Here is a 23,647-nt window from a genome sequence, read left to right as displayed (position 1 = left end):
TAAGAGGATTGGGTGTCTAACCCACTGTTTTTCCCTACTTCCACCCAGACCTAGGCATCCTCAGTTGACCATTACAGTCATGCGTTGCTTAATGATGGAGAGACGTTCTGAGAAACACCATAGGGTGTACTTATACAAACCTAGATAGTTTGTATAGCCTACTACACATCTAGGCTATATGGTGCTAATCTTATGGGATCATTATCGGTGTATGTGTGGTTCACTGTTGACTGAAACATTGTTATGCGGTGCATGAATGTAACACTTATCTGTATCAGTAAAAACGGGGCATGCACAAGTTACTTGAGTTTCTGCTTTCAAGGAGTTTACACGCAATGAGTTCTCATCCTCCCTTTTTAGACCCGGCACTACGTGGGCTCAGCAGCTGCTTTTGCAGGGACCCCAGAGCACGGGCAATTCCAAGGCAGCCCAGGTGGTGCCTATGGGACTGCTCAGCCCCCACCTCACTATGGACCCACACAGCCCGCCTACAGTCCTAGTCAGCAGCTCAGGGGTGAGTGGTGGGAAAAGAGGGAGAGGGCTTTTCTTAAGGCCCAGAGGGAGGAGTGTTAGAAACAGGCTAAAAGAAGGTTCTAATGGCTGTGCTTCCTGCCTTTCTCAGCACCTTCAGCGTTTCCTGCAGTGCAGTACCTGTCTCAGCCACAGCCACAGCCCTATGCCGTGCACAGCCACTTTCAGCCCACCCAGACAGGTGGTAACACCCCACGAACGGGCCCTAGTTCCGAGTCCTCCCTTCCTCTTCTTCACTCATTTCATACACTGCTCTTCCCCACCCAGGGTTCCTCCAGCCTGGTGGTGCCTTGTCCTTGCAAAAGCAGATGGAACATGCTAACCAGCAGACTGGCTTCTCTGACTCAGTAAGTATGGAGCCTTGGGAAGTCAGGGAAAGGGTTAGACTAAGGGGAGCCCTAGGCTGCCTCAGGTTCTGACTCTGTTCTCTGCAGTCCTCCCTGCGTCCCATGCACCCCCAAGCTCTGCATCCAGCTCCAGGACTCCTTGCCTCCCCCCAGCTCCCTGTGCAGATGCAACCAGCAGGAAAGGTAAGGATGCTAACCACACCTGTCAGAACCTGTACACTAACCAAGGAAAATAGGATTGGGTAGGACAGGTGGCCCACACCTCCCTTTTCCCCTCCTCCTGGGGGTAGTTGTGAGGGTGTGAAGAAGGGAGACTATGCACGCTGACAAAGCAATCCTTTCATCACCACCAGTCGGGCTTTGCAGCTACCAGCCAACCTGGCCCTCGGCTCCCCTTCATCCAGCACAGCCAGAATCCGCGCTTCTACCACAAGTGACCACGAGATTTTATCTTCAGCCTCACCCCCACTCCCTGCATGGGTGAGGGGCCCTGGTGTGTCCCAGTCCTAGGCCAATAAAATCTATCTGCCACTGCCCCTGGCTGCTACTGTCTGTGTTGCCTCCCACCTGGACTAGGCCAGGACTAGGCCCAGACTGCTTGGAGGGTGGGGGGTGGCAGGCAGGTCCACGGTAAGTCACAGTGGGACAGTGGGTTGATTGATTGTAATGAACTCAGTGGCAGAATTCAATCTTATATTCTGGTCTCCAAATTTACCTTCCAGTCAACAAATACCCATTTAATCCAAAGCAGCGGCTGAGTTGGGGGCTTCATATTAAACTTGTAGTTTTATTCAGGTTTGATTTTAACAAATGTGTCGGGGAGAGAGCCCGCAGGAAAGGGTGAAGCCCATGGGGGCAGGGCCCTCCCAGATGCCTGAGGAGGGGGCAGGTCCCCTCCCCTCTCCTCCTCTTCCCTCCCCATCAATAGGGATCTGGGGAGAGACATAGGCAGGGGAGGGGGCTGGTCCCCAGTCTGTGGGGGTGGTACTTGGGGTTAAGGGCCATGGGGAACAAGAGACCAGACCAAGGATGCGTCGGGGAAGGGCACAAGGACCATTTGCTAGAATCCACAGCTTTCTGATTCCAGATTGAATTAAAAAAAAAAAAAAAAAAAAAAAAGAACTAAACCACAAGCAGCACCCACCCCCTCTCCCCCACCAGGGCTGTAGTGCGAGGGGAGAAGAAGAGGGCAGCTTCACCAAGGCCATGGCTCACTCACTCCTGGCCAAGGGAGCAGGGTGAAGGGCAGGGGCTCCCCGACAGATTGAGGGGGTGGGGGAAACCAAAATAAAACGTCAAATAAATTGTGTAGGAGTCGTCCAGCCAAGGGCCGGGCCAGAGCTGGGCCAGGCTGGGGGAGGGGGCCTCTGTAGGCTCGAAGATCACTGCTGCCACCACCGCCACCCTGGGTAGGAAAGAGAAACCAGGTAAGACAGCATAATACCTTCAATAGGACAAAGAGTGAGGTGGACAGGACCATGTTGGGGGTGGAGAGTAAGCCCAGAACAATTAAGACTAAAGCAACTCTTTGCTGGGACAATCCAGTGTGTGAAGAGGGCTGGAGGAGAGTTTGTCACACTCACCTAGGAGCCAGTTATTTTGCCATGGCCTTGATTGCAACAGCTGCCTCCTCTGTCATGGCGGACAGCACCGTGATCTGGAGGAGCAAGAGGGATAGTCAGAAGTCTGAGCTCAGAGGAAGCAGCACAAAGAACAAAGCTGGGCACAAAAGAAAGGGGGGACATCATACCAGGATCTCTTCTCCACAGTCATATTTCTGCTCAATCTCTTTGCCGAGGTCTCCCTCAGGCAGACGAAGGTCCTCTCGCACCTCCCCACTGTCCTGGAGCAGTGATAGATACCCATCCTGGATGCCAATCAGCTGGGGGCAGATAGGGAAGGAAGCTGAATGAGGCCCAGGTAGGTTGAGGATACATGGTCTGATGGACAAACTGGGGCAGCAAACTGCCAATACTAAATACCCTCTCCTCCTGCTATTTCCCTCCTCTCTCCCAGCACAAGCTCTTCCTGTCAATCTGTATTTCCCCCACAAACCACTAATCCACCTACACTCAGACCATCTACATACCTGGAAATCATTCCTTTTGATGTTGGGGACATCCATATTATGAGTTGACGGGCAGATATCTTCATATTTCTTCCCAGTAAAGATGTCGATACCAACCAGGTGGACCTGTGTGTATGCATCACATCAAAGAGAAACCCAACCAAGCTCTAGGATGGAGGAGATAAAGGCCCATGTTGTTCCTAGCTGGTGAGGGAAGTCAAACTATGCTGTTAGGGCAAAGATTAGGGGAGGTGGAATTGAACCAATCAACTTGAGAAAGAAACACTGAAGCCTCCAAAAACAACCTGAGGTGATAAGACCACCATTGAGACTGGGGTTGACAGCACCAGGGAAACTGTAGGGCAGGCCTGGAGCAGTCAGTTACCCTGACCCATCAAAACACGGACAGACAAGAGGCGAAGAGCCTAGGGGATGGGAGGAGTCTAGGTAAAAGTCTGGAAGAGTTTCCTGGACATCAGCATAACAGGCTGAGAACTTGGGAAATAAGAAAGGTAGAAGGGAAAGAGCTGAGAAAATAGGACGGCATGAGAAAGGACTATGCAATTAGGAAATACGGAAACCAGAAAGAACACAGAAAAGGATCTAGACGTTAGGGGTAACCCAGGACAAATGCCAAGTCAATAGAAGATAGAAAAACTGATTAGGGAACAAAACTACAAAAATCCAACAAGGATGAACGAGATTGAGCTTTTGATGGAAAAGAAAAGTCTGAAGTGATGAAAGCACTAGCAAGAAGGTCAGGACCCAAGAAACCAAGGAGGAGGCTCAGAGAACTCAAGGAGGAGGGCAAGCAGAGGCAGTTTGACACTGCGTCAGAGGTCCAAAGGGAAAGCTGGCACTGCAGAGTGGGGCAGCAGGGTGATCTGGAAGCTCAGAGGTACACCTGGAGTTCCTGCAGGGAAGGCTGCATTCTGTGTTAGGATTGTAGAAACTGTGGGCAAAGTGAAGGAAACCAAGAGCACCTACAAAGACTCAAGGACAGAGAGACAAAGGAGAAAAGTAAAAGTCAGGAATAAGGAAGGACCAGCTGAACAGCCTGAGCATAAAGGACCACCAAGAGAAGTTAGAGACTTACACAAAGATGGAGAAAGGAAGCGATTACCAGAGAATGGTGGGGCACAGGAGGATAACCAAGGAAAAGGCTGAAGGCTGGGGAGCAGGTATAGTAGGCATCCAGGGCTGAGTGCTGAACACAAGGAACTGGATGGTAAGAAAAGAAGGAAAGGAAGGTAGAGGGCTAGGACTGATGACAGCTTGCTGCCAGGAACCCCATGGATATGGGAGGTGCAGGGAAGGCAAGATGTGAAGAGGTGAAATTCTAACCTTGGCGTGGCCGTGTTTGCCAGTCTTGGAGGTAGACATCTCCACGATCTTACATGGCCGGCCTTTGAGCACCACAAAGCCATTCTTACGTAATGCTGAGCACTGCATCGGGAAGGTGGCTGAGGCCCCTGCATCTCCTGTCTCGAAGTCCAAATCATCTGCCATTTTAAGAGGCTTCGATTCCAACTAGAGTCAAGAAGAGAACTAGGGTCAGCAAAGACAGAGATTAACAGGGGCTCCAACCTATTCCACTCTCTGGAAACATTACTTCATTTCCCCCCCAGCCTCTTATTCCATTACCCACCTAACATAAAGTCGAAGTCCCTAGATTAAATATTGTTTGGAATCACAAAATACTTCAGAACTGGTGTATATATGAGGTGCGGGTGGGAGGAGGAATAAGCTGCATCCCCACCCCCAAATGAAAGTGAGAGGTGGCTCGGGAAAAGAAGGCTCCAGGAAGTTAGGATGCCAAATCTCTGAGATGGGCAAAGGCCTAATTCCTGGGAGGGGGAGGACTCAGGTGTTACTTGCCACTGAAACCAACCACCCCTCTTCCCCACATATAACCAGGGCTATAATTAGGTGAGCAGCTATGAGCCAGCAAAAGGGCGGGGCTAATGGGGGGGAGGAGAAGGGAGGGTGGAAACCGGAGGACAGGGCCCCACCCGTCTCTGTTACACCCCCCCCCCCCCCCCCACCGTATCCACACACAAGCCAGTCACTGGTACAGGAAACCACAAGGCCTCTTTGGGGGATTCCCGCCTCTCCAACACGCGTTTACAGATGCAGTGGAGGGGGAGAAAGTAAAGTTGTTTTCAAACTGATCCCCCTGCCAAACACCTCGGTCTTGTTTCCCAAAGGGAACCCAGGAACCCAGCCTCTCCTTGAAGGCCCTCCCACTTTTCCCAGGATGCATCGGTCCTGTCGGCTTTTCAGGCCGGGCCTGTACAGTCAGTAGAAAGTGGGGGAGTGGGGAGTGGTGAATGACAATAAAATGAAAGCAAAAGGCTGGTAGTAGTGAGTAGTATAAATTATACTAGGATAGTAGAGTTAAGGACTCTAAAATCAAGAACTCCCAAATCAGACACAGCGAGGAACACAGTGACAAGGTGAAGAGCACCCATCACAGCGCGGAACTCATCTGCCCTGGACTTTAAGACGCTGTCGGTACAACCAAGAAGAGTTGGGCTCGCGTCCAATCGTCCTCGGTTTCCCCATTTCTCTGATCTCCCAGCGCAGAAGAGTGCCACTTACACCTGGCTGGCAGCCTCACTTCACGTGAGGATTGGGGGAAAGTTTCAGGGGCCCATGAGGTGGGGGCGCGCTAACATATGCCCGCAGCAGGCTCTCCAGAGTGATCAGGATCTGGGCCTCGGGCTTCTCCCACTCCTCAAAATTCCACACTCCCTTAGGCGCCCGCGAGGACCAGCTCTGCCCGCGCCGGGGGTTGCCGGCTCCCCCCCACCATGTGGCCGCCGGGGGCTTCCGGTGGCCGGGATCTGGGGGGAGGGGTCCCCACGCTGCCATGCGGCCCCGGTCCACGTTCGGCCATGCGGCCTCCGACCCCGAGGGCAGCCTCCCGTGGGGCGCACTTCCGGTGCCGCGGCCGCCCCCTCCTCAAAAGCCGGAGCCACGCCGCCTCCCCTCCCCCCCGCCGGCCGCCAACCCCCCCCACATGCCCTCTCACCGAACAGCCCCCTCCCCCACCTCACGTGGCCGCGCGGCGCCCGGTTCTCAACGGCCCAGGTACCCTTGTCCCAGCGGGCCGATCTGGCCCCCGGCCCTCGTCCTGGCGTGGCCGCCCGGCGGCCTCTCCCGCGTGGCGGCCTCGCGGCTCACCGTCCCCCGCCCTGCGTCGCTCCAACGTCACCCGGCCGGCCCCAACCGTCACCCTGCGCGCCAACCGGGACGCGCGCCCGCGCCTCTCCGCAACTCGCGCCGCTCGCCGACCGAACCCCGTGCGGCGGCGGCCGCCGCTCCCCTCTGCCCCCTCCCCGACCCCCGCGCAGTCCCATCTGTGTGCCCAGGCCAAACCCAAGATTCCGCGCACGCGCGCCCTGCCAGCTCTCACCTCGCGCGAACGCAGTGACTCGACTCCGTCCGCTCGCCGCGAGTCCAACCGCTGCCTCCGAGCCGCTGCCGCCGCCGCCGCCGCCTCTACCGCCGCCGCCGCTGCTGCACACGGGTCTTAGTACGCAGGCGCCGACTCCCCACTGACCAACCAAGCAGCCCTGTGACAGCCGCGCAAGCGTGCTATCTATCTCCTCGGCCCTCCACCCCCGCACTGCGCAAGCGCACAGATCCTCCCCGAGCTCCACCCTCCCTCCCACCTACCCATCCAATGACGCTCATACGTGACCCCGCCCCTCACAAATCCTGAGCTCTTCCCACCAGTAGGCAACGCGCAGGCGCACCCGGTTTTTTAAGCCCTTGAACCACCTCTTCTCTCCCGGTGATAGACCGCTAGCCCTACCGGACAGTCCTTGCGCCTGCGCAGTAAGGAGCCCTGCACTCCACACCCTCTGAAGGAAACGCCTCGGCCTCAAAGCGCATGCGTGCTGGGAATCCTGAACGCCCCTTCCACCTCAAACGTCGTGTGTACGCCCGGCGTTGAAAAGACCACGCCACGGTACGCTTGTCTTGTCCAGAACGCATGCGTCTTAGGAAATGCCCCACCTCGGCTTTAACTGGACGTAAACGACTCACACGTTTCAGAAAACTTGCACTGTGGGTGGACCCCTTGTCTCGAAACCCATCCCCCCGGTCCACACATGCGCAAGAGAGCTCTTTCCGCTCCCCAGTCCTAGCGCGCTAGTGTGGTCGGGTTACCACCCATCTCGGCTTCACTTCTCTAAACTGTACGCCTCTGCTCTGCCATAGAGTTTCACCCGGAAAGATAGAGCGGTCCTGTCCCAGCCACCATCTTGTTTAAACCTTCGGTCCTTATTGGTCCTTATGGCTTCCATAGAGGCCTTTTTACCTCTGATTTCTAAATAAAGAGACTTACGTGACATTTCTCTTTTTCCCAACTGTTCTCTGCGGTCTCCAAAACAATAGCGAACACCCTTAGAAAAAATTCTCCATGAAGAAGAGTGGTATGTTCAATTCCACTGACGTTCTCTATAGCATAGGAGATAACCGTGAAGCTGGAAACAAGCTACCTCTCGGAATGTGTTTCCCTGGCCCTCGCTCTTGGGAAGAAAGCGGCTTCTTTTCCTGAAACTTTATAGTCTTTTCTCTCCAGTTCCCAGGTTTCCATCACTACCTTCACGGCTGCCTTGTTTGTGTCGGTAAGCTAGGCGGACAACAGTACTGTGGAACAAGACGAGCAACTAAATATCTGGTCTTGGAATCCAAAACCCTGAATCTGGTTCTTGTTTTGTCCAAGAATCCTGTGATACGGTAGATCTGAACAGCAAGCACTATCTTGAGTTACTACATTTATGCTATCACCCCTAGCTCCTTCCATTCAATTTTTTGAAATTTCTGCCCTTGTCTTTGTTAAAAAAAAAATTCTAGGGTGCATTGTTTAAAAATTCAATTCCTGCTCTTAATGATGTGTTGTCCATATGATCCAACAATTCCTTTCCTAGGTATACCCAAAATAAAAATGGGTATGCCAAAAAAGCCTTGTATGAGAATATTTACAGCAGCGTTATTCACAGAAGCCAAAAGGTGGAAACAACCCACATATCCATCAACAGATGAATTGATAAATAAATTATGGTATGCAGATGTAATGGAATATTATTCAAACACGAAAAGGAATGAAGTACTAATACACGCTACAAGCAGGTGAATTTCAAAAACATGCTAAGTGAAAGAAGCCAGATGCCAAAGGTCACCTATTCTATGATTCTATTGTGAAATATTCAGAATAGGTAAATCCGTAGAAACAGAAAGCAGATTGGTAGTTGCCGGGTACTGTGGGGCAGCCAGAGGAGGGGTAACTGCTTACAGGGCTGGGGTTTTATTTTAGAGTGATGAAATGTTTTGCAATTAGGTAGAAGTGGTGGTTGGACAATGCTGTAAATGCACTAAATGCCATTGAATTGTTCATTTAAAAATGGTGGGGCTGGCCTGGTGGCGCAGCGGTTAAGTGGGCACGTTCCGCTTCCTCGGCCTAGGGTTCGCCCATTTGGATCCCGGGTGCGGACATGGCACCGCTTGGCAAGCCATGCAGTGGTAGGCGTCCCACATATAAAGTAGAGGAAGATGGGAACAGATGTGAGCTCAGGGCCAGTCTTCCTCAGCAAAAAGAGGAGGATTGGCAGTAGTTAACTCAGGGCTAATCTTCCTCAAAAAAAAAAATAATAATAAAATAAATAAAAATCTGTCGTACAACGAATGTTCAAAACAGCATTATTCATAATAGCCAAAAAATGGAAACTACCCAAATGTCCCTCAATTGATGAAGATGTAAATAAAATATGGTATATCTATACAATGAAATATTATTCAGCAATAAAAAGGAACGAAGGACTGGGTACATGTTACGACATGGATAAACCTTGAAACATTATGCTAAATGAAAGTCAGTCACAAAAGACCACATAGTAGATGATTCTATTTATATGAAATGTCCAGAATAGGCAAATCTATAGAGACAGAGTAGATTAGTAGTTGCCTAGTGCTGAGGGGTTAGGGGAAAGAGGAGTGACTGCTAATGGGTAGAGGGGAAGGGGGAGAGGGTGTCTTTTGGGGTGATGGAAATGTTCTAAAATTGATTGGAGTGATGGTTGCATTCTTCAGATATTAAAAAACATTGAACCTTACAGTTTAAATAATTACATTGTATGATATGTGAATTATATCTCAATAAAGCTGTTACTTAAAAAATATATTGCTGGGGCTGACCCCGTAGCTGAGTGGTTAAGTTCATGCACTCCGCTTTGGCGGCCCAGCTTTCACTGGTTCGGATCCTGGGCGCGGACATGGCACCACTCATCAGGCCACGCTGAGGTGGCGTCCCACATGCCACAACTAGAAGGACCCACAACTAAACTATACAACTGTGTACTGCGGGGATTTGGGGAGAAAAAGAAAAAATATATATCTATATTGCCGTCTTTGTATGACAGGACATAGTGTGCATAATGTGACAGTCTTAATTGGCTCATTTCTCTGAGACATTGGGGAAGTGTCCGAGCTGAGCAAAGGCACAGCTACATGATAATTAAAGGTGGCTGAGCGACAACAGCCCCCAGGAGCTTCCAATCAAAATAGAAGAGGCACCAACAATCGTGATAGGAGACTAAAGCATGCACACTCTGAGAAAGAGAAGGGCCAAATCTTGCATAGTATTGTAGAGAGATGAGATAGCACCTGGGGGGACCACAGGGGCATTGCATCTATGCAGTCGCCAGAGTCCAGGGTAGAGTCCTCAGCTTTGTAAGCCCCAACATGTTATTTTGGCAATCAAGTCCCTTCTTTAAGGAAACTTTTCCTGAACTACTAGACTAAGTCAGCTTCTCATGTTCTGTGTTCTCATAGCAAACAGATCTCAGTATTATCACAGATTGTTGATATTTATTTATCTGTGTAATTGCTTTACTAATGTCTGGTCTTCCCCATTAGAATATACCCTGTATAAGGACAAGAACCTGTCTGTTTTGTTTACCATTGTGTCCCCAGCTCCTGGAACTGTGCCTGGCATATATTTGGTACACTGTAAGTATCAATTTAATGTCAAGCGAAGGTATACGTGACTCAAGCTAACCAGACTCACAATAGATTGATGAAGAAATGGCAATATCAACTTACTTATAAATGAATTGAAATAGCCAAGGGCAATAGAACATCTTTGTTGGGTGGTCCATCTGTCCATTCTTTCTGTAAGAAAATAAGTGGAAAGATAAAATCCAGTCAAGGATCCTTGAAATCAAGGCAAGGGAATTAGCTACACTTCCTTCATGACAAGTACCATACAGCTCTAAGAACATAATGTGTTTGTCTTCAGTGTATAAAAGGCCTGTCTGTTTTCCCTTCAAAAAGAATCCTGGAATAGTAATAACCCTGGATCGGGACTCACTTGAAAATTATTGGAGAATCTCTCTGCTTTTTTTTTCTGATTTACATACCAAGCATTCCCCTTCAGTTCACATAGAAGTTTCTTTTTTTTTTTCTTTTTAGTGAGGGAGATTGGCCTTGAGCTAACATCTGTTGTCAATTTTCCTCTTTTTGCTTGAGGAAGATTGTCACTGAGCTAACATCTGTGCCAATCTTCTTCTATTTTGTATGTGAGATGCCACCACAGCATGGCCTGATGAGCAGTGTGTAGGTCCGTGCCTGGGATCTGAACCCACAAACCTGGAGCTGCCAAAGCGGAGCGCACTAGCTTAACCACGACACCACCAGGCCAGCCTGGCAAGTTTCTTTCTTGAGAACTGATTCAAATACAATTGCTCAGATTAAATCTTGTTTTAATGACATTCACATTCCTTTCCCACCTTCTTGTGGTTACACTCACTCATAAAATTAGAATTCAGATATTCTTGAAAAACTCTCCAGCTACCCTTCTATAGATTTTCAATGGCTTTGGATGATACCCTGACAATTAATCTCAATTATTATTTCCTCATTTCTTTTTCAAAGGGTAACAGTTTAGGGGCAGCCATATTCAACTGAGAAAGAAGTTTGTCAAATGACTCTATATCTTTTCTGGTAGACTTTTTAAACCTTCTATTTTGAAATAACTTTAGATTTACAGAGAGTTGCAACAATAGTACAAAGGGTACTTTAAGGAACGCCAATGAAAAGTTTTGAATGGGAATCAATGGTGTAGTGGAGGCTGGTTGCACTACAGCCTTATAAGAACCAATTGTGTACATCTCTTACCAACTCCATGTTCAATAATGTCTTATTGGTAACTTGAAATTGGCCACGATGGAAGTATTTACACCATGGAAATTGGCAGAAGCTGCAAATCAGGGCCCCCTCTCCAGAGCCAGTTGTTAAACCTTTAGCAGCACACCACTGATAGAGACCACTAATAGGAAAGATGGTTCTGATGCATATAAAGTAAGGTTAGATCAGGATAGTCCAACAATAGTGTGAGAGAGGGGTTGAAGGAGTGAGAAACCGGAGGTTAGAAAACTATCATGTGGTTCAGATAGCAAACAATGGGGGTTTGGACTAAGGGTTCCTGAGGAAAGCAGAATTTTAATAACTGGACCTTGAAAAATGGGTGGAATTTGGGGAAAAAGGTAGAAATAAGAGTAAAGAGCATTCCAAACAATGGGACCAGTGAGAGCAAAGGTGTGGAGGAAGAAGTGCAGAGTGAAAAGAGGAGCCATGCCAGTGGTTGGGGTGGAGGGCAGAGATTGCAAATGAAAGGTAGAGGAGGAAGGGAGGCCTGGACCAGATCGTGGAGTCTCGAGTCTGTGCGAAGGAGCAGGGTCTTTCTTCAGTAGGTAACAGAGAGGCAATGCCAGTCACTGATGTGGCTGGGTTCTAGGAAGCTCATTCCAGCCATGGGTGACACAGGATCAAAATGCATAGGTGGAACACAGGGGATTTTCAGGGCTGTGAAACTATCCTGTATGATACCACAATGGGGCATACACGTCTTTATAAACTTGTCCAAACCCGTAGAATATACAACACCAAGAGTGAACCCTAATGTAAACAATGAACTCTGAGTGATAATGATGTGTTACTATAGGTCCATCAGTCATAACAAATGTAGCACTCTGGTGGGGGATGCTGTGCGTGGGGGATGCTGTGCATGGGGGTGAGGGAGAGGTATATGGGAACTCTCTAAATTTTCTTTTTTTTAAAGACTGGCACCTGAGCTAACAACTGTTGCAAATATTTTTTTTTTTATTCTTCCCCCCAAAGCCCCCCCAGTACATAGTTGTTGTTTCTAGTTGTGAATGCCTCTGGTTGTGCTATGTGGGATGCCGCCTCAGTGTGGCCTGATGAACAGTGCCCCGTTCGTGCCCAGGATCTGAACCGGTGAAACCCGGAGCCGCCCAAGCGGAGTGCGCGAACTCAAGCAGTCGGCCACAGGGCCGACCCCCCACTCAATTTTGTTGTGAACCTAAAACTGCTTAAAAAAAACAAAGCTGTTATATTTGGGAAGAAACAAATGGAGCTGAACTAGAAGCAAGAGACCAGTAAAGAGCCTTTGACGGTAGCCCAAGTGAGCAAGAATGAAGGTTTGGATCAAGGCAGTGGTGATGAGGCAGGGAGGAAAAGACAAGCACCAGAGACATTTTGGAGATTTAATTGATGAAACTTGGTGATTAATTGAATGAGGAAGATGAAGTCAAAGGGTAGGTCAAAGGTGCCTTCAGTTTGTGTGGCTGGCGGACATGTATTAACCAAGTCACTCCTGAAGATAAATGCAGTAATACAGGAATTAGGCAATCCTCTTAAGGTTCTGGGATTCTGAGATTCTTGTGGAGTCTGCTCAGAGTTGGATGGGCTGTGCACACTAGTCTCACGGCAGAGCTGGGCTTGGGAAGGTAGGTAAGACTGGAGTTGAGGACAAACCAGTTGTTGTCTGCGCCACTTGTCCCTTACCTGGAAGAGACAGGGTTCCATTTGTATCAAGAGGAATGATTTTACATAATTAAAAAGATTCTGTCAAATTTTCTTTGTTATAAAAATATGATTCCAGTGTAGAAAAAGTTTTGGAAAATGTAGAGAATAATAAGAAAAAAATTAGCCATAAACCCAACACCCAGAGACAACTATTAATGTTTTACCATATTTTCCTCCAACTTTTTTTCTATGCCTTTTTAAAAATGCATCCAAGGGGCCGGACCCATGGCCCAGTGGTTAAGCTCGCACACTCTGCTTCGGCGGCCCAGGGTTTCACCGGTTGGGATCCTGCGTGCAGACATGGCACAGCTCATCATCGGTGTCCCACGTGCCACAACTAGAAGGATCCACAACTAAAAAAAAGTATACAACTATGTACTGGGGGGACTTGGGGGAGAAAAAGCAGGAAAAAAAATGCATCCGAGATCACAGTGAACAGATTCTATGTTGCATATGAAGGTAAATTAAGTCAGCTGATGGAAGGAATTTCCAGATATAAGTACAAGGAAAACAGGCAGGGGTTAAGGTCAGGGTGGGGGGCTTCTCTGTGGTACAAATATTGCACAGTGAGAATTTATCATTATCAGGGGGCCTGGGCAGGGACTAGTCTCCCTTCCACCATCATGGGCTTGCATAAAAGTCATACACACCAAATGAACTTTGAGGGAGGGCAAATAGGTAACCCTTTGGTGGTCATGGCGGTGGGTTCTTGGACTTGCTCTCCCAGCACCCAGCTGCTGGGATGATAGCAGAAACCTTGACTGCCTTCACTCACTCATCCACTCATTAAGTTAATACTTACTGAGTCCATGAAGCACGAGATACTTGGGATGCAAGAGTGGCGGGCTTAGCAGTATGGTCCCTGCCATACTGGGATCAGGGGAGCTTATCAGATAATAAAAAAATATATAACGTTGGTCTGTGTGCTCAGGCCAGCACCTGGCTACCGCCAGTCAGTGATGGGTTCATGAATGGCACTTGGTATGAGAGCAAGAGGAGCACCCTGAGCAGATGCCTGAGGGATGCTTGACCTTGAGTGATTTTGACCTTGCTTCTTTGAAAGCTAAGAAAAAGAGGGTGGAGGTGGAGTAGGAGACCACAGTGCTTCTGGGCCTGGTGGAAAAGCCCTACCCCAGAGTTCTCCCCACGCATTATTGCCAGAGGCCTTGCTGAACCTGGCTAGAGAGAGAAGTCAGAAAGTTTCTTAGAGGGGCCGGCCCCATGACTGAGTGGTTAAGTTTGCACGCTCCACTTCAGCAGCCCAGGGTTTCGCTGGTTCGGATCCTGGGCGCGGACATGGCACTGCTCATCAGGCCATGCCGAGGCAGCGTCCCACATAGCACAACCAGAGGCACTCACAACTAGAATCCTCAACTATGTACTGGGGGGCTTTGGGGAGAAGAAGAAAAAAAAGAAGATTGGCAACAGGTGTTAGCTCATCTTTTTTAATTAAAAAAAAAAGAAACGAAAGTGTCTTAGAAACAAGAACAAGTGAGTAGGGAATAGGGCTGGGGACAGAACATAGACCCAGCTCATAGAGGAAGGGAGCTCAATGAGCCAATCACAAATGGCTATAGAGTGTTCATCATGATCATTCATTCATTCACTCTCCAGGTGTTGACAGATCCCTTGCTCTGTGCCAGGCCCTGCAGCCAGTGGCGGGAATTAAGAGGTAGTCAGGCAACTACAGAGGAGAGTGATGCGGCACACTGCAAGGAATTTGGAGGCTGAGTGAGCGCCAAGACAGGGCCAAACCCAGCCTAGAAGCCTGGCAGGTCTTTTGGCAGGAGAGACACCACAGCAGGGGAACCTGAAGAAGGACTGGCCCTCAACAGGGTAAGGGAGGGCCTGGGAGTTCTGTGAGTGAGGCATAAAGAAACATTAGCTGGGTGTCAATCCTTCTTGGCTTGTCTAGGCCAATAAAAAGAATACCTCAAGGGCCAGCCTGGTGGTGTAGTGGTTAAGTTTGCATGCTCCACTTTGGTGGCCTGGGGTTCACAGGTTCGGATCCCAGGCACAGACCTACACACCACTCATCAAGCCATGCTGTGGTGGCATCCCACATACAAAATAGAGGAAGATTGGCACAGACGTTTGCTCAGAGACAATCGACCTCAAGCAAAGAGGAGGATTGGCCATAGATGTTAGCTCAGGGCCAATCTTCCTCAAGCAAAAAGGGGAGGATTGGCAATAGATGTTAGCTCAGGGCCAATCTTCCTCACCAAAAAAAAAATAATAATAATAAAATAAAATTCTTCAACAAATCAACAGAAAAAAATTTTTAAAAAAATAATACCTCAAGATGTAAGAGAGGAGGTGAGGTGCAGATGACATCTGTGTTAAGACCAGAAAGATCCAAAGGGCAGGTTGGGGCCTCAACTCTGACAGGGATACCCTTGCTGCATCTTCGGTCCCGGGCCTGTGCGCCTGGCTACAGTCACAACCCTAATCCCATTCCTGTCTCCTCCTGGCCAACTCTTGCGTGCCTGTCAGAACTGGGATTTGGCTCCGCCTCCCGCCGATGCCGCCCTGGACACTCCCAGGCTGACTTGGTTGGCATCTTCTCTGCCTCACCACCTCTGTGCTCACCCCTACCTAGCACTTGTCTTACAGACAATGCATAAGTCTACACCACCAGACCATGAGCTCAGTGAGAACAGGGTCTTTGCATCCCCAGCACCCACCACAGAGCGTGGTCTGTGGCTGGCTCTGAATGTTTATAGAATAAACGAATGGGGAAGGGGGACAATCCGAGCAGGAGAAACTGCCCAATGCTCGGAGGGAATCAGGAAGGAAGAGTGTTGTAAGCCAGTGAGACGCGAGTTTGAAGTTAGAGATTAAAGAATACTCTCTGGGCACACTTCAGGTCACCTTGTCCTGACTGCCCAGGGAACAGGCCTGAGACCTGCGTGCGCTTCTCTCTCCTGTGCTCACCTCCTCAGGATACTTGGTCCAACTTAGAATATCAGACTTTTCTGGCCATTGGCACCCCCAATTTCTGTGAAGGAAAAGGGGGCTGGACAGCTCAGAGGTGAGTGAGAATCACTAAATGCTTGTCTCTACAAAGTGGAAACAGCCTTAAAGGTGGAGCTTAGACACGACAGAGCATTCCTCTCACCTGAGACCTGTGTGGAGAGGAGGGCGTCTCCCCTCCTGCCACCCCTGAAGGGAGAAGGAGTCCTCCAAGTCAGCCCGGTACTTCCTCTGGGCAGTCCATCTCAGGCGCTACCTTGGCTCCCCAGACTGAGCTGTAATGTGAGAGTTTGATCTGAGAGACTGCAAAGACCTGCCTGTCCAGAAAAACATCCCTCCACCCTCACTGCCCTCTGGAGCCTGCCAGGGAAGCCTGCATCCCCACCAATGACGTCCAGTCTTCTGAGATGACTCAGTTCAACCAAGAACAACCCAGTAAAGGGCTTTATATAATCATTCAGGGGCCACTCATTCAGAACAAGGTTCCACCTGGATTCGAGGCCTGACAGAATTAGGCTCCAACCAGCTACCCCTGCTGTCCCTCCGAAGAGCCCCCACAGGCCTCCTGTGCCTCCCAGACACGGTCGTGCTGTTCCTGCCCTGGGCCACGCACTGTTTGTTTCACTTTGGCCCAATCACTTAGCCTCTCTGGGACATTTCCTCATCTATGAGAATAGAGATCAACACTTATTTCGCAGAGAGCTCACCCAACCCTTGGGCTAGAAATCCCATCTGTGCTCAGGACTCCAAACGCGTGAGTCTAGCCTGGACTTTCTCCTGAGCTGCAGATGCTTCCCTCCAACTGCCGGCTTGAGCTCTCTTCTGGGATGTTTCAAACAAGCTCCAACCAAGCTCCCGACTATGTTCCTCCTCCAGCGTTTCTCATCATCATCCACCCAAGTTGGCTCAAGCTAAAAACCTGGGTTCCTTGATTCCTTTTCCCTCACCCTCACATCCAGTCCACCACCAAGTCCTGCAGACACTATTTCCAAAACAGACTTCAAACTTGTCCCCTTCTCTCCATCCTCACCACCCCCACACTAATCCATGCCCCCATCACCTCTGCCTCCCTCCAGTTTATTTTCCACAGAGCAGCCAAGTGATATTTTAAAAACATAAATCAGGGGCTGGCCAAGTGGCATAGTGATTAAGGTTGCATGTTCCGCATCAGTGGCCCCGGGTTTGCAGGTTCAGATCCTGGGCTCATCAAGTCATGCTCATCAAGCCATGCTGTGGCAGCGTCCCACATACAAAATGGAGCAATGTTGCCACAGATGTTAGCTCAGGGCCAATCTTCCTCAGGGAAAAACCAAAAAGAAAAACAACCATAAATCAAGTAAGGGAAGTTGTGCATGTATGGGGATAGGGGTTTATGAGAAATCTCCGTATCTTTTGCTCAATTGTGCTGTGAACTTAAAACTGCTTTTAAAAATAAAATTTATTTAAAAAAATAAATCAGGCCATATGACTCACTGCCCTTTTTAAAACTCTTCAAAGACCTCCCATCACTCTTGGAATAAATCTGGTCCTGCCTCCCTCACCCTCCTCCTCGTTCACTAAACTTTTTCCTCCAATAGGCTCAAGTCTTTTCTGCCTCAGAGCCTTTGCACTAGCTGTTTCACGTCCCTCCTCCCTTCATTCGGCTGTCTTCTTCTCATCCGTCAGGTCAGAGCATAAACAGTGACACACCTCCTGGCAGTGTTTTCCTGACAGCCCAATTCCAGAATAACCGCCTACATCCTCTTGTTCTGGATCACATCAATCTGAGCATTTCCTCAGGGGTCTGATTATAACTGTAATTATCATGTGTATCATATTTCACTGCCTCCTTTGCTAGACATGAGTTACATAAGGGCAGGGATCTTGCATGTCTTGTTCACAACTCTATCCCCAGCACCTTTTATGGTAGCTGGCACACACAGTACATGCTCAATAAATGCTTGTTGAAGAAATAAATATGCACATTTTCTTCTAAACTACCTGAAATATTTCTAGAAGACTCACAGAGTTGCTAACAAGCACTGCGATTATCATTACAGTTAGTGGTGCCTCTGTCTTCCTCACTACATGGTCAGAGGAAGGTTCTCAATAAATGCCTGGAATTCAAATAAGGAATCCCTGAGAACAAGATTTAGTATCACAGAAGTGGAGATATAAAGAGATGGTTGTGTAGCAGTGCCGTCTACTAGAACTTTCTGGGATGAAGAAATGTTCCATATCTGTGGTAATACAGTATCCACCAGCCGTATGTGGCTCCTGAGCTTTTGAAATGTGGCTGGTGAGACTGAGGAACTGGATTTGTTGTTTCATTTAATTTCAATTAAACTTAAATAGCCACATGTACCTAGTGGCTACTGAGTTGGACAATTCAGACCAGCGTCAAAAAGACTAGTGAGGGCGGAGGGTTGGGGCCTGGATGGGTAGGGACTCAGTGGCCATGGCGAGACAGAAGGCTGGATCTTGGGGCTTTAGAGCTAATCTAAGAGGTTTGAACTTTACCTATGAATCTTCAATGGGAAGCTGCTGAAGAGTTTTAAGCAGAATAGACTATTTCATTCATTCATTCACAAATTTGCCTAATTATTTTATTTTATTTTTAACCTCTTCTCCCATTTCTATCCCTTTCCTTCTACAGGCAATTATGCCAAAGTCTATCTTTTCATTTTTGTATATTCTGATGGGATGTGATTTGTTGTTTGTGGGAATGTGTCTTTTTAAATAAGTGAGATTGCTGTAAATCTCATTGTGTTCCTTCCCTTTTTCTCTAAGCACCGTGTTATTAAGATCCATCCACGTTGCCGTAAGTACACTGAACCTGTTGCTTCTAACTGCTGCATGATATGCCATGGTGCATACCTACCACATTTCCTCCGTCACGCTCCCAGTGATGGAGGCCCTGGCTGCCTCTAACTTCCCACCTTCACATTCTCATGCATTTCTCCTTATAGACCTGAAAAAGAATCTCTGTGGGTCACGTGCCCAGAAGATGAATTGCTGGGTCATAGGGAGTGTATATGTTTAACATGCCTAAGTATTGCCAGAAAAAAAGGCATTTGAGAGAGGTGTTTCTGGCTGCCTTCATTCACTCAGCCAAATATTTACTGGTCACTTACTAGATGCCAGGTACAGTTTTAGATGCTGAGAATACAGCAGCAAGCAAGACAGATGAGAGTCTAAGCTCACAAATGATAAACAAGAAAATAGGAACAAACTATTATAACAAATAAACAAAATAGGTACTAGTAAATACTGCAGTGAAAATAAAGCAGGATGGTAGAACAGAATGACCGGGAGGCTATTTTGCTTGTGAGGTACTTTGTGAAAAATAGATTGGGCGGGGGCAGTTCTGGAGACGAGGAAACCAAGTAGGCAGGAGGCCATTGCAGTGATGCAGGTGAGAGACGCTGACAGTGTGAACCAGGTAGGGGCAGTGGGGTGCATATCTCCACATCCGGATATGGTGGAGCCCTTTACCAAGAGAGCGGACCCTGGAAATTTCCAGTTGGCGGTTGGCTATCGCGGGTCTGGAGCTCACGTGGTCTGGGCTGGAGGCATAGACTGGGGATTCATCTGTGTTTGGGTTTATTGGTTTCCTAGGGCTGCCGTAGGAAAGTACCACAAACTTGGTGCTTAAAACAACAGAAATTTCTTCTCATGGCTCTGTAGGATAGAAGTCTGAAATCAAGATGTTGGCAGGGCTCTCCTCTCTCCAAAGCCTTGAAAAGAGGCTCATTCCCACCTCTTCCGGCTTCAGGCAGCCCCCGCTCTTCAGTCTCTGCCTCTCTCATCGCATGGCATTCTCCCCATGCATCTGTCTTTAAGGACACCAGTCCTATTGGACTCATCTGACCAATGGTGACCTCATCTAAACTCGATCACACCTGCAAAGACCCTATTTCCAAATAAAGTCACATTCACAGGTACCAGAGGTTAGGACTTGAATGTATATTTTTAGGGGACACAATTCTACCCATGATGGGTCTTATCTGAAGCAGGGGGACTGGATGAGCTCTCCACAGGAGAAGTGGTAGTGTCGAAAGAACACGAAGAGCCGGGGTCTCCGACCTCTAGGAAGGGGCAAGTAAAAGACTGAGGAGCCCCTGAAGAAGCTGCATCTGTCAGAGAGACAGAGGTGGAGGGCAAAAGACGGATCCATTGAACTAGGTAACATGGCAGATGCCAGAGTCTTTCCTGAATATCAGGCCAAGGGGAGAAGCCGAATCTGGGTAATGCAGACAGTCTTTCAAGAAGTTTAATTTGGGAGGAAAAGTCTGACATATGGAAAGAACTAGAGGGGAATTGGGGCTAAGGGATTGTTGAAGAAGATGGAAAAGTGTAGTCCCAGCGCAGCAGAAGGAGGCTGGCGACTTAGACGATGGGCTCTGCACTTAGGCTGATCAGCATTTGAATCCCAGTTTGGCTTGCTCCGCAGCTGCATGACTTTAGGCTGGTTGCTTAACTTCACTATACCTCAGTTTCCTCACCTGCAAAACGGGGGTAATTATAATAGTATCCACTTCCCAGGGCTGTTGGAAGGACTAAATGACTGAAGGCATCGAAAGTGTTCAGCACAGCGTGCGGCACATAGTAATTGCTCGATAAATACTAACCCTTACTGCTATTAGGTCAAAAAGAAACAAGATAAGGAAGAGGTTTCAAGAAGGAGGTGGCAAGTAATATCAGATATAGCAGGTAGGACAAGGAGGTAGAAGGTGGAGAGAAGGTCAAGGACTTGGCAGAGAGCCAGGAGAAGCTGGAAAGAGGGAAGGACAAAGTAACTGCAGCTGAAGAGTAAGTGAGAGAAGACAAGATGGAGGCTGTAGGTGGGGAACACTCTGTGGCACAGGCGTTAGAAGAGAGAAGAAGTGAACTCTGATTTAGGCTGCAACGAGACAGTTGGAGGGGAAAGTTCTGAGAGTAGTTGGTACTAGGGGACAGAGGTGACACCATCTGTTAAATCTTTCAAAGATTATCTCAATTTGATACCACAGCTCTTCCCTTTGCTGTGCTAAGCCTGAGCGTCCAGGGAAAACTGGTCTACAAACAAGGGACGGGCACTAAAGAATGATTGTTTGTAAGTGGTGACATAACTCAGCGAGGAGGGGGTGGAAGGGTCAAAAAAAGAGGAGCTCAGACATGGGCTTGTCAAGTTTCGGAAGCCTGAGGAGCAAGTGGCTAGAGAGGGCCTGGCTCGGAGTCTGCTGGATGGTGGGAAGGACTCAGGCCTGAGACACGCTTAAGAGCCAGCAATAGCAGGTGGTCACCCAAACCTGGAGCACGGGTAAAATGACTGCCAGAAGGCAGGTGGCAGGAGAAGACAGTCCAGGAAAGATTGAGGTTGGTGGAGGAGAACAAGCCACAAAAGGAGAGGTATGAGGGCATGGCAGAAGATCGGGCCGTGGAAGGTGTGGCAGGAACATTTCTCCAGATGGAGTCAAAAGAGAACCCAAAACCAACCACATTTAGGAAGGGATTGAAGAGCCAGCCTTGATGGCCTAGCCATTAAAGTTCGGCACACTCCACTTCAGCAGCCCGGGTTCGTTCTGGGAGCAGAACCACACCACTTGTCTGTCAGCAGCCATGCTGTGGTGGTGGCTCACAGAGAAGAACCAGAAGAACTTACAAGTATACACAACTATGTACTGAGACTTTGGGGTGGGGGGAGGAAGCAAAAAGGAGGAAGATTCACAACAGATGTTAGCTTAGGGCAAATCTTCCCCTGCAAAAGAAAAAAAAAGGAAGGGATTGTGGACCCCATCTCAGTGGAACGATGAGGCAGAAACCAGATTTGGATTGGTGGTGTGAAAAAGATGAAGTAGAGACAGTAAAGACTGCTCTCTGGAAGTCTGGTGTTCAATTACTGGAGATGTATAGGACAATAGCTATGGAGGCAAGGGCTCTGTTTTTACTTTTGTAAACAGTGAACAAGGTAAGCAAGACAACTTCAGGTGGGCAGGAGCAAATGGGAAGAGAGTGACAAAAAGGAGAAAGCCTTTTCACTAGACTGCCTGGAGCCCTTGTTAACTACGGCACTTAGAAATATTTAAATAACCAGAAAATTACCGGCACAAACCCTTCACCTGAATAGGGAAATTAATTGCATCTCTCTGTGGCATCTGCGAGTTCTTATCCATGGGGATAGAGAGCAAGTAACTGTTGCATGTGTGTTTCTCGGCTCCGTGTCGTTGGCCGGGAGTACCTTTCCCTGCAGCGCCCCCACCCCTGGTCTCCTGACACATTTTTAATCTTACTACAAACAGGGCTCCCCTTCCTAAGAGATTCCCCTCAGCTCACCATCAGACCTTATTGTTAACCAGTCCACACCTGAACTCCCTCTGTACCTTCCATGAGATTCTTCTGTGGCCGGGGTCACTGAGAGGATTCTTGCTTGCTTTCCTCCAGCCTTGGTCTTGTGCTGCTCGCATTCCTTGAGTTCAGGGCTGGGCACAGGTAAATTGGTCCTAAGGGAGGGTAGTACTGTCTGTGTCCTTCACGGCTTCGCCTTGTGATTTAGTTGTTTTTTCATCTTTTCTCTTTTTCAGTCCACTGTGTCGGATACCCAGGGAAACAGAATCCTCAACTCCGAAAGAGCAAGGAGGGGTGGGGCGGGCGGGGTAGCTGGTGGAAGGACCGCGAGCAAACCGGTGCCGGCGGCCTCCGAGAGTGGCCGGCAGAGGGCGCGCCGGGACCTGGATTGGCGGCGGCCGCAGTTGGGGAGCCGACGCAGGGCCTGGCCGGGACACCAGGACTCGGGAAGCGCACGTGGGGCAGAGCAGCGCGTGAAGGCACGAGTGCTGCCCCGGAGCGCGCTGTCCCGGCTAAAAATACGCGCTGCCTAGCGCCGGCCGCGTCCTCCCTGGGTCGGGGAGGCGCCTCTCGGAAGGAGCGACTTCTGGAGCCTCATTACTTTGGAAGGGAGATTGCTGCTCCAGGGCCGGACCTTCCGGGTTCCCGCGAAATCTGGCGCAAGCCTCGCACCGGACCACAGTCTTCTCATCTGTGGAATGGGGACCATTCATTTATTCAAGAAATATTGAGCGCCCATGTTGCGCCAGGCACTGCTCCAGGTGTCAGGCACAACTACCAGGCTCTTATTGCTGTGGAGTTCACGGTCTAGCGTTGTCCAGGGGACGGGGCGGGAGGAGGAATAGAATAAAGAAGCAAATGAACAGGATACGTCCATATTTTCAAAAATGCCATGAGAAAAATAAAAGATGATGTGATACTGAGGAGTGATATGTAAGCTGGTACTAGAAGAATTCACCCTGAGAGACACGGAGGACACGTTCGAGGCAGTGGAAACTGCCTGGGGGAAGGCCTTGAGTCCGCAGAGCCTAGCCAGTTGGAGAAATGAAAGGCGGCGGAGGGCAGTGGCCAGGGAGAGGGCAGAAAGCCGGAGAGGGAGGCCCCCGCCAGGCCGAGCCCACGGTGGACCCTGAAATTAATCCACCGTGGTAGACATCAGAACAGCGGTGGTCTCGGGGAGGCTGGGATTGCCTGGAAGGGGCTCCAGAGAAATTTCTCGGGCGAGGGAAAAATACCCTGATTAGGATGTTGACTACATGGATGGACACATTTATCAAAACTCAGCAAAGAGTGGTGCATATTGCTATATGTAGTTCAGCTCAAAAACAAAAGTGAGAGGCCCAGCTTGTGAGAGCAACCGTGAGCTGGGAAAGTCGTTCTGCCGCGCCTTCCAGCTTGCTCCGCAGACGCACACCGCAGCCCCGGGCGTGCGGTGCATCCTGCAGGGAGAGGGATGGCGGGGTACTGGGAAGGAGGCGTCCACACCCGGCAGTACGGGTAAGGGCGGTCCCGAGGGTGGAGGTGAGTG

The 23,647-nt window shown here is 49.2% G+C and overlaps 2 protein-coding genes across 13 annotated transcripts in view; one reads left to right on the top strand and one right to left on the bottom strand.

Annotated features, from left to right (window-relative positions):
• GPS2 (G protein pathway suppressor 2) overlaps positions 1–2,005 on the top strand; it is a 3,766-nt gene extending 1,761 nt beyond the window's left edge. Inside the window, exons 7-11 of the mRNA XM_023653439.2 lie at positions 361–514; positions 623–712; positions 799–878; positions 966–1,061; positions 1,232–2,005. Of these exons, the coding sequence (XP_023509207.1) occupies positions 361–514; positions 623–712; positions 799–878; positions 966–1,061; positions 1,232–1,315 (504 nt within the window). The 3' untranslated portion in view covers positions 1,316–2,005. The remainder of the gene's footprint in view (positions 1–360; positions 515–622; positions 713–798; positions 879–965; positions 1,062–1,231) is intronic.
• Positions 1,646–23,647, bottom strand: part of EIF5A (eukaryotic translation initiation factor 5A) — a 22,830-nt gene continuing 828 nt past the window's right edge. The window contains exons 2-12 of one of the 12 annotated variants that reach the window (XM_070227952.1): positions 22,155–23,558; positions 18,674–18,763; positions 15,959–16,088; positions 10,057–10,125; positions 7,301–7,605; positions 6,365–6,524; positions 4,291–4,476; positions 2,968–3,072; positions 2,629–2,760; positions 2,462–2,535; positions 1,646–2,283 (exon numbers count right to left, since the gene is read on the bottom strand). In XM_070227952.1, coding sequence (XP_070084053.1) covers positions 2,473–2,535; positions 2,629–2,760; positions 2,968–3,072; positions 4,291–4,455 — 465 coding nt within the window. In that variant the 5' untranslated portion in view covers positions 4,456–4,476; positions 6,365–6,524; positions 7,301–7,605; ... (2 more) ...; positions 18,674–18,763; positions 22,155–23,558 and the 3' untranslated portion in view covers positions 1,646–2,283; positions 2,462–2,472. Of the gene's footprint in view, positions 2,284–2,461; positions 2,536–2,628; positions 2,761–2,967; positions 3,073–4,290; positions 4,477–5,004; positions 5,178–5,547; positions 5,947–6,000; positions 6,238–6,364; positions 6,525–6,627; positions 7,167–7,300; positions 7,606–10,056; positions 10,126–15,958; positions 16,089–18,673; positions 18,764–22,154; positions 23,559–23,647 lie in introns of those variants that run through there. The other 11 variants (XM_070227953.1, XM_023653443.2, XM_070227957.1 and 8 more) reach the window with 11 other exon arrangements.

The sequence above is a fragment of the Equus caballus genome, chromosome 11 (genome assembly GCF_041296265.1).
Source record: "Equus caballus isolate H_3958 breed thoroughbred chromosome 11, TB-T2T, whole genome shotgun sequence".
In the NCBI taxonomy this organism is placed as follows: domain Eukaryota; kingdom Metazoa; phylum Chordata; class Mammalia; order Perissodactyla; family Equidae; genus Equus; species Equus caballus.
This window is presented reverse-complemented; position numbering and strand designations above follow the sequence as displayed.